The 19,022-nt window shown below is 42.2% G+C and overlaps 1 protein-coding gene across 5 annotated transcripts in view; it reads left to right on the top strand.

Moving 5' to 3' along the window:
* The window catches only part of TMEM232 (transmembrane protein 232), a 136,985-nt gene that overhangs the window by 47,970 nt on the left and 69,993 nt on the right, over positions 1-19,022 (top strand). For all 5 annotated transcript variants that reach the window (XM_083576822.1, XM_083576823.1, XM_083576819.1 and 2 more), the window contains 2 exons: positions 7,204-7,327; positions 7,819-8,038. In XM_083576822.1, the coding sequence (XP_083432948.1) occupies positions 7,204-7,327; positions 7,819-8,038 (344 nt within the window). The remainder of the gene's footprint in view (positions 1-7,203; positions 7,328-7,818; positions 8,039-19,022) is intronic.

Raw genomic sequence — 19,022 nt, 5'->3', positions numbered from 1 at the left:
ACTATACAGACCTTTGTTGGCAAGGTGATGTCTCTGCTTTTAAGATGCTTTTTAAGTTCATTTATTACTAAATAGTAAACTACTACAGTGGAACCTCGGTTTTCGAATGTAATCCATTCCGTAAGACCGCTCGATTTCTGAAACTTTCGAAAACTGAGGATCAATGGGCGGTCTGCAAAATCCATTGAAAAAATGGAGAAACGCACCTCAAAAGTCGTTTGACTTCCAAGGCGCATTTGAAAATGAAAACGTTCACTTCTGGGTTTTCAGCGTTTGGGTTCCAAATCGTTCGGCTTCCGAGATGCTCGAAAACCGAGGTTCCACTGTATATGGCTATGTGCGCATGTAACACTCAGCCAAACTATGCTTTACCACAAATGTGGTGGTTCCCCAGGAGGAGATTGCAGCTGCTTTGCTCCACCCTGGTTCTTTTGGCAGAGGAGCCGAGGTTTGGCTTAGTGTGTTGTCCAAACACTGGGTCACAGTTAAACCCTTTCTGTGATACGCAAACCAGACCTGTATCTGTTGCTGTCATTTGTCTGAGGCTGAAACTTGGAACAAAGTGTTATGGTTCAGAATATGATGCAGGTCCTATAATTTATATCATTAAATTCAGTTCTGATGTGGCAAGCTAAAATACAGGAGTTCTTGTTGGATTGGTAAATTAATGCAAGACAGAAAAACAAACACAAATGCAAATCTGGCAGATATGGGCTGGGCTGGGCTTTTTTTCTTCAGTCAGATAGGGTGTTTGTTTGTTTCTTTGTTTGAACTGAGAGATTGTCCTGTCCATTTTTAAAGAACCCAGTACTTTCCCCTCAATAATCAAAGCTAGCTGCATATCTAAAATAGAATGTATTTACCCTCCTCAAGTGAGAAACACAAATGTGAAACACTGCTTTTATCCCTTGACTGAAATAATAAGGGAAATAGGGAAATGACCGTTATACTTCCAGTGTAAACACCCTTATTCAATTCAAGTTTGAGTGATGCACAATTTTAACCTAGTGGTCTTGGCTCATACCGTATTGCCAATTTCAGCAAGCTGTGTTCTTATGTTAAACTACATTAAATGAATGCATCTAATTCTCTCTTAGAATTTGATGAGTGTTTTTCAGCTGGCTCTAAGAGCTTTTCAGGGGAATATGATACAACATTTTTGTGTCGCTTGTTACATTTTCCAGGACATTGGCTAAAGCTGTATCATATATCCATTGTTGTCAGCGAGCCCTCCTGGAATCATTTTTCATTTCTTCACACAGTCAGAGTTCTGTTATTTCTAAAACATTCCTTTCTTAAGTCTATATGTGAGCTAATGAGATCTGGTTACTATTTCTGAAAGGACATTTCCCCCCCTGGATTCTTAGCCATATAACTAAGTCTGAAAGAAGAGAAAATGTTGCCAAAGAACCAATAGTTTGACATAAGGTTGTTGACATTGATGAATCATTTTTATTCATATATCACAGAGGTAGCCTTGGGGTAAACTAGCAAAATGGAACTGAAAGTCATTTAGAAAGAGGCCATTTTAGGGTTGCAGATAACGCCATAGCAATAAAGAATATCATCTGCATTTTCTTTGGGCTGACGAGATTTTTGAAGGCAGCTGTCCCTAGAATTAACGTGCAAATTGGATATTTAAAGATCAGCTTTATTCTTCATAATGTCATGATTTTGTGAAACCCAAGACATCCCCTTGAACATAGTTTTAATGCCATTTTGCAGGAGTAGACAACTTATCTATTGTTTGCTTAAGAATCATTAACTTAGCTAATGCACAGTATTTTGTATAATTTTATTAAAGTCATGCGTTACTGCTATGCTCTGTCGATGTTTTGATGACATTTCTGTACAACTATATTACTGTATCTCGGGTTTTTTTTTTAATTTGAAACCAAAAAAATGTATGTTAGAAAGAGTTCTGTTTTATAAATACCACAGACCATTGTTTGTTACAAGACTTACATGATTCGGATTGGCTGTAGCTTACATTATCCATTAAGATTTGAGTTTAATGTTCAAAATATGGATATCTGAAGAAAATTCTCATATATGGCCCGTCACCTGATTAAATAAATCTTAGTTGTTGTTTTTTGTCCAGGGGTTCCCAAACAGTGGTACAAGCTTCATTCATGTGGTCTTTTGTGTGTCTGTGGATTTGTGGTTGAAGACAGGTGACGGCACATCCAGTGCATTAAATATTTATATTGATTTTTAATTGTATTTATATTGCTTCTTTTATTTCTTACATTGTACATGCCAGTTTGAATTTTATGAAATTCATATTGCAATACAATAAACTATGATATATAAGAAATAAAAGAAGCAGTAAAAGATATAATTAAAAAGCATAATGCATCTAGCACAGTGCATTACAATTGCTCCAGCGGGTAGAAAAGCATAAAGCTGTGAGCCGAGACCCTCAGGGATTTTCAAGTGGTCAGTGAGAAAAATTGTGGGTGAATCACTGTAGTAGAGAACTATTGGTGCCCCGCTTTCCACGGTAGTTATGTCTGTGAAACGCCCAAATGGTCCCCAGCTTGGAAGGATCCAATCTTTATTTTATTTTTCTACCTCATATTGCAGTCAATGGGAGGGAAGTTGTCTGTATTGCTGACCTGGTTTAGTTTTACACTGTGTTTCCAGGCCTCATTTAGAATGTTCTTGCCACCTGCAGTTTTTATAAATACTCGTTTGACTTTTTTATTTAAAAAATCTGCAGCTTTTAAAGTTTGCAAAGGCCAAAGTTTCAAAAAAAAATCAAAGGCATGGAAAAATTGATCTAGCCAATTAATTTTAGTAAATGTTGTACTTAGTTGTTTAAATGTTGTTACATAACTTTGACAAATAATAATTTTCATATCCTGCAGCCCACTGGTCACATAAAATTTGCCAGGAACTGCCTTAAGAGCAAATTAGATAGTCTAAGACTTATATAAGCAAAACCAAGCATCTGCCATGAGTACAAAGATATGGAACTGGGGCAACTTCTTTGGCCCTGTCTTTAATAAGACCATTGGCATCTCCAGCCTCTAATACTGTACTTGACTCCTGGCAGCTTTCCAGAGCTTCCAAGCACTGCTACCTGTGATCTTTTAACTGACAGTACCAGGGATTGAGGGACGCGGGTGGCGCTGTGGGTTAAACCACAGAGCCTAGGACTTGCCGATCAGAAGGTCGGTGGTTCGAATCCCCGCGACGGGGTGAGCTCCCGTTGCTCGGTCCCTGCTCCTGCCAACCTAGCAGTTCAAAAGCACGTCAAAGTCCAAGTAGATAAATAGGTACCGTTCCGGCGGGAAGGTAAATGGCGTTTCTGTGCACCGCTCTGGTTCGCTAGAAGCGGCTTAGTCATGCTGGCCACATGACCTGGAAGCTGTACACTGGCTCCCTCGGCCAATAAAGCAAGATGAGCGCCGCAACCCCAGAGTCGTCCACGACTGGACCTAATGGTCAAGGGTCCCTTTACCTTTACCTAGGCTACACTTTGCTTCTAGAATGTGTGGTTCCCTCCAACTAGGATGGAGACTAAAGCCTGCCCTTACCGGGGATTGAACTGGTGGGTGGGGAGCTTATACGTGAAACGAATGGCCGCTCACCCCTTCTCGGGTGGGTGGTGGTTGTGGACCTTACCCCTGTCCACCATCCCCAGCAGCTAGGGCCTGGCAGAATTAAGGTGTGGGGATTCCCCACCCAATGCCAGCTTCAATTGGGCCAACCAGAGGCCCTGCTGGTTGAGCAGTGCCCTGCAGACTGGCTGGGCATTGTCTGCAGGCTGTCTCTGGTCAGCTGGCAGCCTATAAAAGCCACTTGAGCCTGCCCTCTGCAGCACAGTTGGCTGAAGAGTACTCTGTTGCTGAGTGTCAGAAGGGAACACACTTGTCAGGGAACTGCCATCGGAGCTAGAGGCGGAGGGAAGGCTCCAGAGGGATGCCGGAGAGGGTCCCAGTAGGGAGAGTGGCAGCCCATCTGCTGGGGAAGGAAATCAGCGTAACACCAGTGGAGAAGGGGGGCAGATGGGGGAATCGGAGAGGAGGCTCCAAGACTCCTCGCCGGAGACCAGCGGAGAGAGTACGGGTACTCCGCTGCCCACACCCTCCCTGCGCAGAAGACTTCCGTGCAGGGAGAGTAGGAGGAGACTTGGCGTCAAAGAACTTCTTTGCTGGAAGAAGTTCAAGAAACGCCCACTGACGGATTCTGCCAGCGACTGAGACAGCCACGAAGCGACAGGCTGTCCAGACAGAAAGGGTTCAACCAGGTAACCTAGCCAGGAGTGGCGGCAACTTACGCACGAGCAACCCCTAGAACCATTACAACACTGAAACAAAGGTGAGGCTGGAAGACTGTTATTGTTCAGGCAAAGTCTCAGCCCTTGTCTAGGAGAGGCCATTGGGCAGCCTGAATCTTCTGGGCCACTCCATAGCACCAGAACTCTTCACCAACTTGAAAGGTGTTCCACCTCACACTTCTGATGGCTCACCACACAGGGCAGCTGCTCACAGAGCCAAGAGCCCTTGGTTAGCTCCAAAGGGTTCTGGCACCAACCATACTTTATAATGTTATCAATACAGAAACAGATGGAAACCAAACCATAGCATCTAGAACATAGCTCGGTATTATGCAATCTGCTTTTCTCATATTGCATTCTAAAATCATAATTACATTTGCTGATTTTCCCTTTCCCTCATTCCTTATAATAGCTCTCCCCCCCAAACTCTGACCTTATTACCAAATGACTAAAATATGTATTATGTGAATAGTCTTTCTATTAAGTGAATCTTTGCCGATGTTTTGTGAATTTATTAGCTTGGTGTGTAGTTTCTCCCTAATGGACAGGCGGAATTAAATGTAATAGCATTGATCCCACCAATGTCCTACTGGTCACCTTCTCCTGTGTTCTTCTCAGTGAGCACTAACTTTTGATTATACAATTATTCATTTAATTATGGCACATCCTCACTTTACTTCCCATCTAATTAGCTAGATAACTCCTCTGTCATCACATGAATGGTATTAGGGTTCATAGATATTTAACCTAATGTTTTCCATTGGCTCTAGTGTCTATATGACTGCCACATCACATTAATTAAAAAATAGCATTAGGCACACAGTAAGTAAAATGGAGCAAATAGACAGAAGTGAAAAATAAACAAGATTATTGAGAGTTGGATCAGACCAGAGATTAATGCAGTCCACCATTTTATTTCTAAGAAGAACCAGCCAGACGCTGGCTTGATAATAAGGCAGTTTAGCCCTACTAAACTACCTGCTTGCAGCAAAAGCCCACAAATACTTGTGATGGAGTATATCTTTTGTCAGTACAGTTTTGCAAAACATGATGCTATCCAATAAAGTTTTAGATAGAATATTCCAGTATGGCAGGCATTTACACTTGTACCATGATATGAATGAACCAAAATCCTTCTGTTGTGACATAACTGGTTTATCCCTCACAGTGTTAAGTTTCTGTTTTTTTGAACAAAACACAAGTGGTTCAGATACAGCAGTGCCCCAACCGTCGAGTCTTTAGGAACAATATCATAGTTAAATAGAGCCAGTGAGGTAGTTCATCTAGAAGAATTTGTGCATATGCTATATATATTTTTTCCATTTCAGTGGAAACTTACCCCATCTAAGTGGCTTGGTGAGATGTTGTTACCAACATTTTAGAGCACAGAAGCACTTCTATATAATCCTATCTTTGGAGGGAAAGGACCAACTAAAATGCCACATGAAATTAAATGATACACTGAGATTGAGATCTTTTTCTAGATGCTGCCTTTTTCTCATTGGAGCACTACTTTACCACTACTCCACCCAAACAACCTCACCTTGCATCGCTGTCTGATTGTGGGTGAATTACTTTTTACCAGTGCTCAAACTTCTAACTGGAGTAGCTGATAAATCAGTGGCGTAGCGTGGGTTGTCAGCACCCGGGGCAAGGCAAGTAATTTACGCCCCCTAACCCGTGGATTTGCGCCCCCTAACCCGTGGATTTGCGCCCCCTAACCCATTGATTTGCCCTAACCCCAGATGTTGCGCCCGGTGCGGTCCGCCCCCCCTGCACCCCCCACGCTACGCCACTGTGATAAATATCACTTCTTGCCCCCAACAAGCACCAACAACTCCAAATTCCAGATTTCATAACCTTTGGTGTGCCTAAGTTTCACCAGTGGGGATATAGGAGCAAGGGTCATCCATACACCATTTTGAATTACTTGTCCCAGTCCCACTTTTCTTCTTTTTGGAGGCTATGAACTCACTTACTCCATTAATCAAGCATCCATCTCCTACAGTTTTTTAAAAAATGTTTTGCCCTACTCTTCCTAATAGGTTTTGTAATATTGCTCTTCATTCATTCATTCATTCATACTCCACCTGTTATCCAAGGAGCTGAAGGTGACATACTTGTTTCTCCAGTATAGGCTGGAGCTGGGACAGAGCAATGGCAGCTCACTCTGTTGCGGTGATTCGAACCGCTGACCTTCTGATCAGCTAGCTCACGAGGCTCAGTGGTTTAGACCACAGCGCCACCTGTGTCCTGCCAACCTAGCAGTTCGAAAGCACGCCAGTGCAAGTAGGTTAATAGGTACCGCTGCGGTGGGAAAGTAAACGGTGTTTCCGTGCTCTCTGGCTTCCGTCACGGTGTCCCATTGCACCATTGCTGGCCACATGACTTGGAAAGCTGTCTGTGGACAAACACTGGCTCCCTCAGCCTGAAAGTGAGATGAGCGCTGCAACCCCATAGTTGCCTTTGACTGAATTTAACCATCCAGGGGTCCTTTACATTTAACCTAGGCTAAGAGATAGTGACCGGCCCAAGTTTTCCCAGTGAGCTTCTTAGCTGACTGGTCCTAGTCCAACACTCAAAGCATTACACCACACTGGCTCTTGGCAAGCTCTGATGTAGTGGAGTGGCCTCTATGGAAAAGAACCCTTGGTCTGGCAATCTAAGTCTTTACATTTAATGCAGGTATCCGAGACCCGATTTAGCAGAAGCTATGCCACATGAAAATATACTCTGTATATTTTCATGTTACTGGTACCTCTCCGAAAGAAGTTAGCAATTATGAATAAAAAGTAGTTGGGAGTAAACACTGAAAACAACTGATCCTAATGCGAATATAGTTTTCCCGTTGGGGAAAAATATCAATTTATTCTTCTAATTTGGACCAATGTTTTTCTTTCCTATCCTGAAACATCTAGGTTGGAATCAGTGTTGGGCCTGATGGTCCTTGGAGAGACTGCCAAATTAAACATGTCCTGCCTGAGAGTTTTAATGGACCTAGTGAGAGATTTTATTTCAAGCTCTCTGCCTCTTCAGAAGCAGGTAACACCCAAGCTAATTTAGATGCAGGGAGGGAATGTGTTGAAAACCCTAAATGGAATAGAAGCAAAGCATTTATTTTCTTTACTGTTTGTCTGTGAAGTTTATGTTGGCGCCAGTATTCCCGGTTGGGCAACTGACTAAGCAACCAGCTGTTCTAGTCGAATAAACCTGAAATCTGTAGCCCAAAACACCAGCAATGTCTGATATGTTCAACAGAGGAAGCCACTTGTAATACTTACTTGGGAATAAGCCCCATTGAACACGATAGGGTTATCTGAGTAAGCATGTATAGAACTCAGCTGAGAGGTGCACTGTAAAAAGTGCAGTGCATTTATCTGCCTGATGCATAAAATGTATTTGGTTGTTTAAATGTCTATCTACCACTGTTCAACCATGTTCCTGGATATATGTAGTTCCTTTCTTCCTTTAGAAATGTAATCTTGGTGTCACTGAGTTGGTACATGATAGAAATTTCACATTTCCTTCTACAGAAAAAGATCTACAAGGGAAACTTCTCATGCTGGCTTTGGCCTGTGGGATACATATATACCAATCTACTCAAAGAAGTCTGTTTACATGGCACTAGTGCAGATTTGCAAAAAACGGCTTTTCTTGGATTCTGTGATTGTGTCAAGGAACATAAAGGTGACAAAAGATTAAGAGGGGCAGGTTTACTAGATCTCTTGAGCTACCGCTCTTCACCTGATGACCGTAAGTACCAAAGATTCAAATTTCCTCCTTCATGTTGAGTGTATGTAGACATAAGGAGCTGTATCCTTAAAGCATCATGTTTCAGTTGATCTAATATAAATGAGCAAAGTTACTGCATTTGCACTGAAACACCTATTGTCACCTATGCATTTATGAGTGATAGTTCCTCCTTCAGAAAGTTCCAGAACAATGTCTTATTAAAGGAAAGGTTGACTATAGAACTTTTAAACCAGAAGAAGCTGAGAAATTTCCTGATGTATCATACCACATGAATTATGAACAATGGCTTTCATTTTTCGTCTGTTAAATGTAAATACTGTGTTGTATATATACCTTTGGCCTACATATTACTTGTAATTATAATGATAAAAATACATTTTTAAAAAAGTGCTCCAAATTTCAGGATTATAGTAAAAAGGTATTGGTCTTATTGGAAATCAATATTACAATATTGAACACACTAGGGATTTAATGGGGCTTGTTTCTAAATAAATACGTATACTCATGATCAAAGGAATATTCAAATTATAGCCCATGCTACTTTCAGTAGGAACATAATAACTTCTAATTAACCACTTTAAAATGTGCCCTTAAGTAACATGAAAAGTTGGTGTGTCATGTCTTCTGGAACAACAGAAAATCCTCTCCATGCTTTTACATACTTAACAAATCTCAAGCATGCATTAATTGAACAGGAAATGTACAATGTTTACTAGCGCTACCAGACAGAAAGAAAAGTCCAAGCATTTTAATGCACAGCTGATGGTACAATTCATTTTACAGGATAAAGTTAAAGCATTTGTTAGATGATCAGCTGGGATCAGTATGTTTGGAAAACGATATGATTTGTCTGTAGTCAACTTTAGCTGTGGAACTGGTCTGGCTGTCATCTTGCAGTTCTCTCTTGGGTGCCATCTGACTAAGCAAACTATGAGTTACTGCAGGGGTGTTGGCACTGTGAAAAAACATTCAGCTACATATCTTAAGTTACTGGGATGCGGTGGGTGGGTAGGAGAAGGAGCAGCTTCTCAAATATCCTATGAGATTTGTACAAGATCACAGGCAACGATCCAATCTTGAAGTAAAGTTTACTACTTAGGGGGGAAATTGGTTTAAGCCATAAGAAAGTTTATTTTAAACTAGATGAGCACTGGCACAGAGTCATCTGGGATCACAATCAATCTGTTTTTTTGTAATATCCATGGCACATTATTGATAAAGAAGATGTGATATTCGGAAAGTCATTTTAGCTTATGGAAGGCTAAAAAAATAGGGACTTCAACACCTGTGATTTCAAGACAAAGGCTCACTTTTGATACTACTTGTCTCTATTTTTATTTTTAGGATTGCAGTAACAGTGACATCTGGACTGAAGCTGAAGTTCAGATGCACAATTATGTTATCAGCAACTTCTATATAGTGTGAAAATGTGCATGTGTTAAAGTCAGTAATACTAGATGTGGAATGACAAAATTCGATTCATTCAGTAACATGGCAGTAAAGAGCCATTCATTACCGAAGCACTAAGCCAAGTTTGGCAATTTACTTTGTTCACATATGTTAAGTGATATGATGGCACTTGAAAGCATAATGAGCAATGGAAATGGAAGGAATACATGCTTGAAACCTGCTGAGTGAGGGGAAGTGGTATAGTGGCCATGTCAAGTGGTGCTGTTTGTTTCATTAAGGGTTCGTGCAATTTGACTATGGTAAGAAGGAAATGTGAGATTACTCACAGACTGTTTAACAACCAGCTAACTCTATGTAGGATTATGCTGGGCTTCAGCAGTCACAGCTTGAGGTCTTCCATGGAAGCCCATTTCTTGGATAACTCTGTAATGTTATATTTCATTTGGCTATTCAAAGCCTTTAGGTAGCCTGAAGTGCAGGCCAATAACAGTGCTTGCATTTGCTTGTGAAAATACTTTAGGGAAGTTTCTCCACCCCTGCTTTTATGGATAATTTATTTATTTAGCACCTGCAGTAAACATGCAAGAATACAACATGGCATAGCCGCCCCTCAAAGCCAATATCACAAGGAAATTACAATTTAAATTTTGTCTGTGCAGGGAGATAATAGAGGAACAAGGAATAGAAGGGATAGATTAGGGTACAGAGCAATCAGGATAGAGGAGGTATGGGGAAAGGTCAGGCTAACAAGGAAGGAATAAATACAAGTGAATGCAGTTCTATTTTAGACTTCTTTCAGTTGTTGTTGTGGGTTGTTGAGTTACATGGAAGAGGTAGCTGGGGAACGGGGAGGGAGAGAGAGGTGGCACCACACAGATGAGAAGGACTTCCTGGGTTATGAAGCAGAAAGGGCAATGGGCAGAATAAATTAAAGAAGGAGAACCCCAGAATTCATCTATTATTTCCCGTCACTTCAACACAGCCATTCTAATAGTTGATCAACTTGACAAAAACTGGTTTTAAGTAGCATGTGTTGAAACTGAGTCCATCATATCCTAAATGAACTCTATAATGTGTGATTTGACATAGTAATAATATTAATTTATTATACCCTGCCTATCTTGCCGGGTTTCCCCAGCCACTCTGGAATGCTGCCAACAGAATTAATGATGATGATGATGATGATAATACGATAAAACGATAAAACATCATACATTAAAAACTTCCCTAAACAGGGCTGCCTTCAGATGTCTTCTAAAAGTCACATGGTTGTTTATTTCCTGGACATCTGATGGAAGGGTGTTCCACAGGGCAGGTGCCACTACCAAGAAGGCCTTCTGCCTGGTTCCCTGTAACCTCACTTCTCACAGTGAGGGAACCGCCAGAAGGCCCTCAGAGCTGGACCTCAGTGTACCTAAGCACCTTTTCTCCAAAGTGCACATTTCCTGATACCTTCCCAGGCATTCTCCCTTTAATCAGAAAATACTCGTTTGCACAGGTAAATGCTACAATACCTTTGTGTGCCGTGAACATGAAAAGTTCAGTAATCGTACTAGAAATCTGCCACCTCTGTGGTAAGGTATAGACATTTTTTGTGACCTGGATAGAATTACAACAAGAACTTGGAAGCCAAGCTGACCTCAGAAAATCAATCTAGGATAAATTATCAGCTCCTTGTTACCTCCACTGTAGTCAATAAGAGTGCAGTGACTACCTCAGAAACCTCATTTAGGTACATTCAGACTGCCATAGCACTGAATATTTCCCAACCCTGCTCTGTGAACACCCACTCTGCTGTAGCCGTGGCAAACACTGGGATTGATTTAGCAAAGTTATTCTTGCTGGTATGTGCAATTTAGTTATTTGCAAGTCAGGGTAAAAACCTTTGGCTTGGGAATAACCTACCTGTTGTGCAGGAAAATCATGTTGGTCAACCCTTTCCTTTGAGGGTAAATAGCAACTTTGGGGGAAAGGAAAGGAATGATTTTGCTGGTGTAGGGTGAAAGAGTTGAATACCTCCTTCCCTTTTGTGTGTCACCACCTTCCTGGCAAAAACCAGTCCAGAAGTAAATGAAAGCTCTGAGGAAAAAGAGCTGTTGCCAGCCCAAGTACTTATGGGGTTCAAGGGGAGTTCACAGAGCTTACAAGCACACATACGCCACATCAGCTAGGAAGAGGCTGATCTCAAGGATACCATCAATTCAATGGAACCTATTCTCTCATGGCTATAGGCATGCCAAGTGTCACGGTCTGGTTTATGGGTGATCAAAGTCCTGGTTGAGGACGTCGGGACCAGGGGCAAGATGGTGGGGTGGGAAGCAAGGAGTCACAAAGTCAAGGGTCTGAGGATCAGGAAGCAGGGAGTCAAGAAGCCAAGGTCCGAGGATCAGGAAGCAAGAAGCCAAACGCAGCAAGGCAGGAAGCATGTTGCTGTGGCAAAGAGCCGAAGGGAAATGCTGACCTTATATCCCTTCCCGGCTCTTGCCACCAGGTGCTGTGAGTTACCAATCGGCCTCACCTGTGCGGCTGCGCCTTGCCTCTTCAGAACAAACTTAGGAAGGCCCCAGGCCTGCAAAGCCCTACTGGTCACAGGGCCTGGCTCCTGCACACACTCCTGACACCAAGATGCTCAGGAACAGAGGCAGTATCATTCCTATCTGGCAGCTCTCATTCATAAGTCTTAATCCAGAGGATGGCAGATTCCTCATGTGCTCCGATGACATTCCAGGAATGTTTGGGATAGCAGAACCAGTTATAAATCTCAGTTAATGCCAAGAAAGCCAGTGCTAAAACAACATCTCGTGTTATGCTGCTTGCAACTCTTTGCTGGACAGTTCCCCTGCTATCCAGGACCTCTTGATCTCTGAATCTTGGACAGCTCCTTTTGCCTTTCTGGTTAGGCAGAATTTTGGACCAAACATTGGGGTTGAGAATCAGTGCTCTCATCTAATTGGGATTCCCTTATAGCTGCATTTTATTTAGTGTTGTTTGACCCTTAGATCAGGCTTCACTGCAATAATCAGAATATGTGTCCAGGTCAGTAGAAAACATTATATCTCATTTTTGTCCTAAATAGATTTGGGATCAGTTTTTGTTTGGGATAGTTCAAATGAAGTCTACAAAGAGACAATTAACCTTGTTAATTCTTCCCAAATGTAGTCCAGAACACACATTTATTTTTATGTGTTGAGCTTGATTTTGTGCATAATACAGGAATACAGTCATTGCTAGTGAAAGGTCATTATTGTTTTTTCCAGTCCATATTAATATTTTGCTTGTGTATATATAGTCCATGAATAAGTGGGTCAAAATGCCCTTTACATGCTCTTTGTCTTTCATTTTTGGTAAGGTAACAGGCCCCTTGCTCTCCTTGTCAACGCTGAGATGAACTTTTCATCCTTTTCTTCTGCATCTTAACAAGATACATACTGCACGAAAAGCCTATTATTAACCTTCCTTTTCCCTCTAATAGTTGTGTGCATCTTAAATGATCTTCCCACATAGCAATGTCGATGACATCTGTCATAAAAGCTGAGACAAATATATGTATGCTTGATTTTAAAGGCTGCTTCTAAAAAGCATTGCCGCCACCACTGTCAAACTTCAGAAATGTTATGAAAAAAATCAATGTCTTTGCAGTGCATCTGACCTCGATACATACAATTTTCATGTTTATCTTTTTGAGGCAGCCAGGAAACTTAAGTCTCAGCAGAGTTGAAGGGGAGCAGGGGTTTGGGAGCTTATCCAAACAATCCTACTAAACACGTCCCATCTGCATTTCCCTTGAATTGAATGATCCTGCCAAATCCTTTGGCAGTGACAGTTGTGATGTTCCCCCTCCTTAGTAGACACAGACGAAGATATGCCTGTATAGAAGACAGCCCAGCTTTTGGAGGGAGGATAGGGCTGTAATCAGAGAGCTGGGTAAGAACTTTGTCCCTTTCACTAGCACTATCAAATGCAAGGAAGTGAAATCACCAGAACTCGCTTGGAGGGCTGCAACAGAGAACAGAAAAATCATCAAGCTTACAAGTGAGGAAGAAAGATTGGAGTGGTTTCATAAAATTGTGAGGTTCTGATGCTGTTTCTCACTACAGTTGTCATTTGTCTGAAGACTATTAGATCAGACTCATTTGTAAGGCTATCTTAGGATGTAGTTTAAAACAGAGCATCTTTGATTAGTGTTGGGAATGTTCTAATGTGTTATATCTGTCTTTCTAATTTAAAAGCCTTTGAGGCTGCAGCTAGAACTTCATTAAAGGGAATGGGGGGAAAGTACAAGGGAATTAAGAAACAGCTGTAGAACTATTTTTCCTTCTTCGTTAGAGATAGTTAATCAACTCGGACTAAGCCATTAAGTTATGAATTACGCACTTGAGATAAGTTGTGGGGGATGGTGAATAGGGATGGTTGTATCTTCCACTTTCTGTCAGTTTCATTTTTTTGGGTCTTCGGTTCTTCACATATCTGCATCTCATTTATTTGCATTTTTGTTTTAAATCCTCATGAAAACTCGCCAGCATTTTAGTGTGAATTTCTCCTAATAAACAGATTTTTGAATGCCGTTTTGCCTGATGTACACATTTCTGCCTGCAAATCCCCTTAATTCAACACATTGTTACGTATCTTTAGGTGCCTGGCAAAAACATTCCTTTTTAATCCTGCCTTTGACTTTAAACTATCTATGGCCTTTTCACATGCGTGCAATGTTTTAATGTAATTTTAAAAACCACAGACAGAATGATTGTTTAGAGCAGGGGCTGTCAACCTAGTCCCTACTGCCCACTGGTGGGCGTTTCAAGATTCTAGGTGGGCGGTAGGGGGTTTTACGGCACAAGCTGAATCCTCTTTCTATCGAGCATTGGTGGGTGGTAAGGAAATTTTACCATCAAGAAAGATGCATTAGTGGGTGATAGGTATAAAAAAGTTGACTATCCCTAGTTTAGATCGTCCATCTACCCTTTACTCTGGCTTTAATATATGTATGTGTTTGCTTTTTGCTTAAAATACTATAAGTCACTTTGAATTGCCGTGGCAAAAAGTGACCAACAAATTTAATAAATAATGATACAGTGGTACCTAGGGATGCGAACGGGATCCATTCCAGAGCCCCGTTCGCATCCAGAAGCAAACGTAACTAGCGACGGCACATCTGCACATGCGCGCGTCGCTTTTCGCCGCTTCTGCGCATGGGCGTGACATCATTTAGAGTGTCTGCGCATGCGCGAGCGGTGAAACCCGGAAGTAACGCGCTCCATTACTTCTGGGTTGCCACGGATCACAACTCGAACACGCTCAACATGAAGCATATTCAACCCAAGGTATGACTGTAATAATTTATATATGTTACATTGAACAAATATATGCATTTCAATGCATACTTTCTCCTAATGTGTGCATTTCGGTACACATTATTTGCATCACAAAATTTGGAGAAGCATGAATTTTGAAGGACAGCTGGGTTTTGCTTCATAAATTGTTTCAGAAAATGAGAATGATAGATTCACATTAAAATTCAAAATGAAATGAATTACTCCCCCCCCCCCATCCCTAGTGGCAAAATGTTTGGTTAGCATCTGTGTGTCTCAGGATACAATGGAAGAGTGCGCCTTTGTGGGTGAAGTCAAACCATGGAGAGTTACAGCACCTGCTGTGGCTGTAGAGATGGATATGGATGTGTTTTGTTGCAGCTGGGGGAGATGAAGGCATCCACTTCTGCTGACGCAGGAGTACCATGATGTTTCTTCTTTCTGTGCTCCTCCCAGCGGTCATTGCTCTTCTGGTCACTGCTGTGGATACATGGCCTGTCTCCAGGTGCTGTGGTCATCTGCAAGGAATTCCCATATGGCAGGATTAATCTTGCCAGCCCTTAATGTCACATTTGCAGGCATCTTTGTAAAGCAGAGTGGGTCTGTCAACAGGCCGGGTTGCCTGAAGCCAACTCCCTGTAGAGCACATCCTTGGGGATCCCGCCATCTTCCATTCTGTGGACACGTCCAAGCCAGCGTAGACATCGCTGAGCCAAATAACTTTAATACAACAACCGCTTTACATCTTATCTGTGCAATGACATGCATGAAGGTCCCCAAGAGCACTCCAATAGTGCTTATGCTTACCTTCAGCAGTGATTCATAAAGGAAAGAAACTGACTCACCAGTATGCGCTTGGTTTTCCCTGAACAGATGCTGTCAAATTATTGACCTCTTCTGACCTTGCTTAGCTAATTAGATCTGACAAGATCACAGCCCAGGATACTCTGTCTGTGGCTCATTGCGACATAGATCTTTTTGGGTTGTCTGTTTACCTATGGTCATGCCACTGCATGCAGCGGGACCGAATAAAGCCTGTCAGAATTCCCATCACTCTACAAAATGCTTGTCTTGCTCCTACTTTGAAGAGTTCAGTTTTCAAATTTTGCTAAAAATGACAGGTCTCTCCGCCATTATCACTGTCTCATCAATCATATCAACAAAAGCTGAGCTCCCATGGAGAGCTTATTAAAGTCTGGGTTTAATATATTTCTTCTGCATTTATGTTAAAGATATTTACGCACGTACACAAGCAAGTGTATGTGTATATGTATGTGTGTGTGTGTGGACGGGAAAGAGTGTACGCGTACATGTGTGTGTCCGTATGTGTATATATGAAAATACGAAGGAAAGCATTTGCAAAGCAGATAATAAATGTAGCTTTGCTTCCAATTTATGCTTTACCCACGGAAAGCCATTCACATAAAATGAACATATTAAACTTTAATGTAGAATGTTACACAAACGGGAGCTCCTATTGGTGTCTGGAAGGTATTATTACTATTTTATTTCATTTATGAATTGCCATGAAGCATCTCGAAGCAATTTTGCAATACACTAAAAGCCACATACAAAACAACTGCACATATAAAAACAATTTCAAATAAATTCAGATAATGACTAGAAGAAAAGATTCCGCTCGCTGAAAGAGAAAATTCTTCAACAAATGCCTAAAAGGCAATAAAGACAGTGCTTGTGATGGGTAATGGGAGAAAGTTTCAGAGGGCAGGTGCTGCCACACTAACAGCTGAGTTCTGTCATTGTCAACCCTACAGGTTGTCCTGTCCTGCAAAATGTAGTAATTGGTTAGTTGCGGGTGGCGCTGTGGGTTAAATCACAGAGCCTAGGACTTTCTGATCAGAAGATCGCGGTTCGAATCCCCATGATGGGGTGAGCTCCTGTTGCTCGGTCCCTGCTCCTGCCAACCTAGCAGTTCGAAAGCACGTCAAAGTGCAAGTAGATAAATAGGTACCGCTCCAGCGGGAAGGTAAATGGTATTTCCGTGCACTGCTCTGGTTCGCCAGAAGCGGCTTAGTCATGCTGGCCACATGACCTGGAAGCTGTACACCGGCTCCCTTGGCCAATAAAGCGAGATGAGCACCACAACCCCAGAGTCGGTCACGACTGGACCTAATGGTCAGGGGTCCCTCATCAGGGGATGAGAAGATCTTTTAGTTATCCTGGCTGCAAGCTTTATAAGTCTGTGTACACCATAGCCAGCACCTTGAACTCAACCCGATAGCTAATTGGCAGAGTACCATTCTTTCAGCAGGGCGATGACCATATTCTGCTTCGGTGAAAAATCAACTAACCACAGTTTGCACTAGCTGAAGCTTCTGGGTCACCTTCAAAGTCAGTCCCACACAGAGTGCATTGCCATGATCCAGACTGGAGGTTACTAGCCCATGTATGAGAGTGAATAGGTTGTTCCGGTCCAGAAATGGCCACAGCTGTTTTACCAGCCACAGCTGATAAGACACTCCTAGCCACTGAGATCACCTGGGCCTTTAGTAACAGAGATGGATCCAGGAGCACTTCCTGATGAGGACCCTGCTCCTTCTGGGAGTGTATGATCTCATAATTGCAGTTAACCAATTATCTGCACTCGGGGACCAATCACACACAGCACCTCCATCTTGCCATGATTCAGAGTCAGCTTGTTAGCCCTCATCGAGCCCACGACCGAGTCCAGGTATCAGAGCTTGCATGGTTTCAGATGTCACAGAGGAATAGGAGGAATAGAGCTGGGTCCCATCAGCATATTGATGACACCTTGCCCTAAGGTCTGTACTGTATCTAGGTAAAGGTAAAGGGACCCCTGACCATTAGGTCCAGTTGTGACCGACTCTGGGGTTGTGGCACTCATCTTACTTTATTGGCCGAGGGAGCCGGCGTACAGCTTCCAGGTCATGTGGCCAGCATGACTAAGCCACTTCTGGCGAACCAGAGCAGCACACGGAAACGCCGTTTCCTTCCCGCCGGAGCGGTACCTATTTATCTACTTGCACTTTGACGTGCTTTCGAACTGCTAGGTTGGCAGGAGCTGGGACCAAGCAACGGGAGCTCACCCCGTCGCTGGGATTCGAATCGCCGACCTTCTGATCAGCAAGTCCTAGGCTCTGTGATTTAACCCACAGCGCCCCCACGTCCCTAAGGAATGCCTAAATAAGTGACCTAATTTTTTTTAAAAAAAAAATCTGTGCCAGTTTATTCCAATAAGTATTCTCATATTTCAAGCCTCTGGTTCTGTTGAGCCAAATAAGGTATGATGGAATATTTCCTCAATCTAATTTTACTATTTAGGATCCTTCCCCCCCTTTCTGTTTTCAATAAAGATTATTGACGCTACGGACTGATATCAGTACAAATATTTTTGTGACAGGACAGGAGCCATAAAGTTAGCTCCTACAGAAGAGGCCACACGTTTCTGCTAGAGGTCCTGTTGCCTGTTGAAGATGGTTACACCGCAGCAACAAATTCATCCTTATTTATTTTAAGTTGGGTCAACGCATGGAAGGAATGCTTTATGTTCCAAACGTCTTAGTCCTGACGCTGGTGTTGGAGAGGTATGGGAGAGGAGGAACACCTGCAGCATTACTAAATACATTTCTTGTTTCTCAGTGGTTACTCGATTAGCAGCGAGCAGAAAACTTGAATTAGAATATGAAAGGAATCATTTTCCTTTTCATATTCCTTGAATACCTAATGGATCTTTCTTCTTTAACTTTCTTTCTTTTCAAAGAGCTTTTGTTGCGGAGGCTTTTTATACCCTACCCTCCACCCCCAGCATATTCACTTGCTGAGCTGTCAAGGGCATATATGTCTTCCAATATATAAAGCAACATTTTTGATAGCTGTCACCAGGTCATGCAAAGCAGAACTGAAGAGGGAGCCTTGCAATACTGCTGGGGACCCTGGATGACTAGTTTCATAACAGATTTCTCTCAATGTCTAGACATTATTATTAGATTGCAGGGGCCCCCCTTTTTATGACAGTCCTAACATATTGCCATCTGTTTGTCTCTGTAAGCAGGAATAGATGCCGTTGATTGAGTGACTGATTGATTGCAAGAAATGCAAGCACTTCTATAGTACAGGCCCTCTTTGTCAATCTTTTCTATTCAGGAATAAGTGATGTAGCTTAATTCAAACGGGAAAAGAGCCGTATGGCTAATGATGAGTGGATTTATAAATTCATTTATGAGTGGCTAGAATATAGTAGGTTTGGTTTGCAATACTTGTAATTTCATTGCATGGATTTCGAG

Source organism: Podarcis filfolensis (genome assembly GCF_964270895.1).
Source record: "Podarcis filfolensis genome assembly, chromosome: 11".
Lineage (NCBI taxonomy): Eukaryota > Metazoa > Chordata > Lepidosauria > Squamata > Lacertidae > Podarcis > Podarcis filfolensis.
Note: the sequence above shows the minus strand (reverse complement) of the source record. Positions and strands in the feature narration are given on the sequence as shown.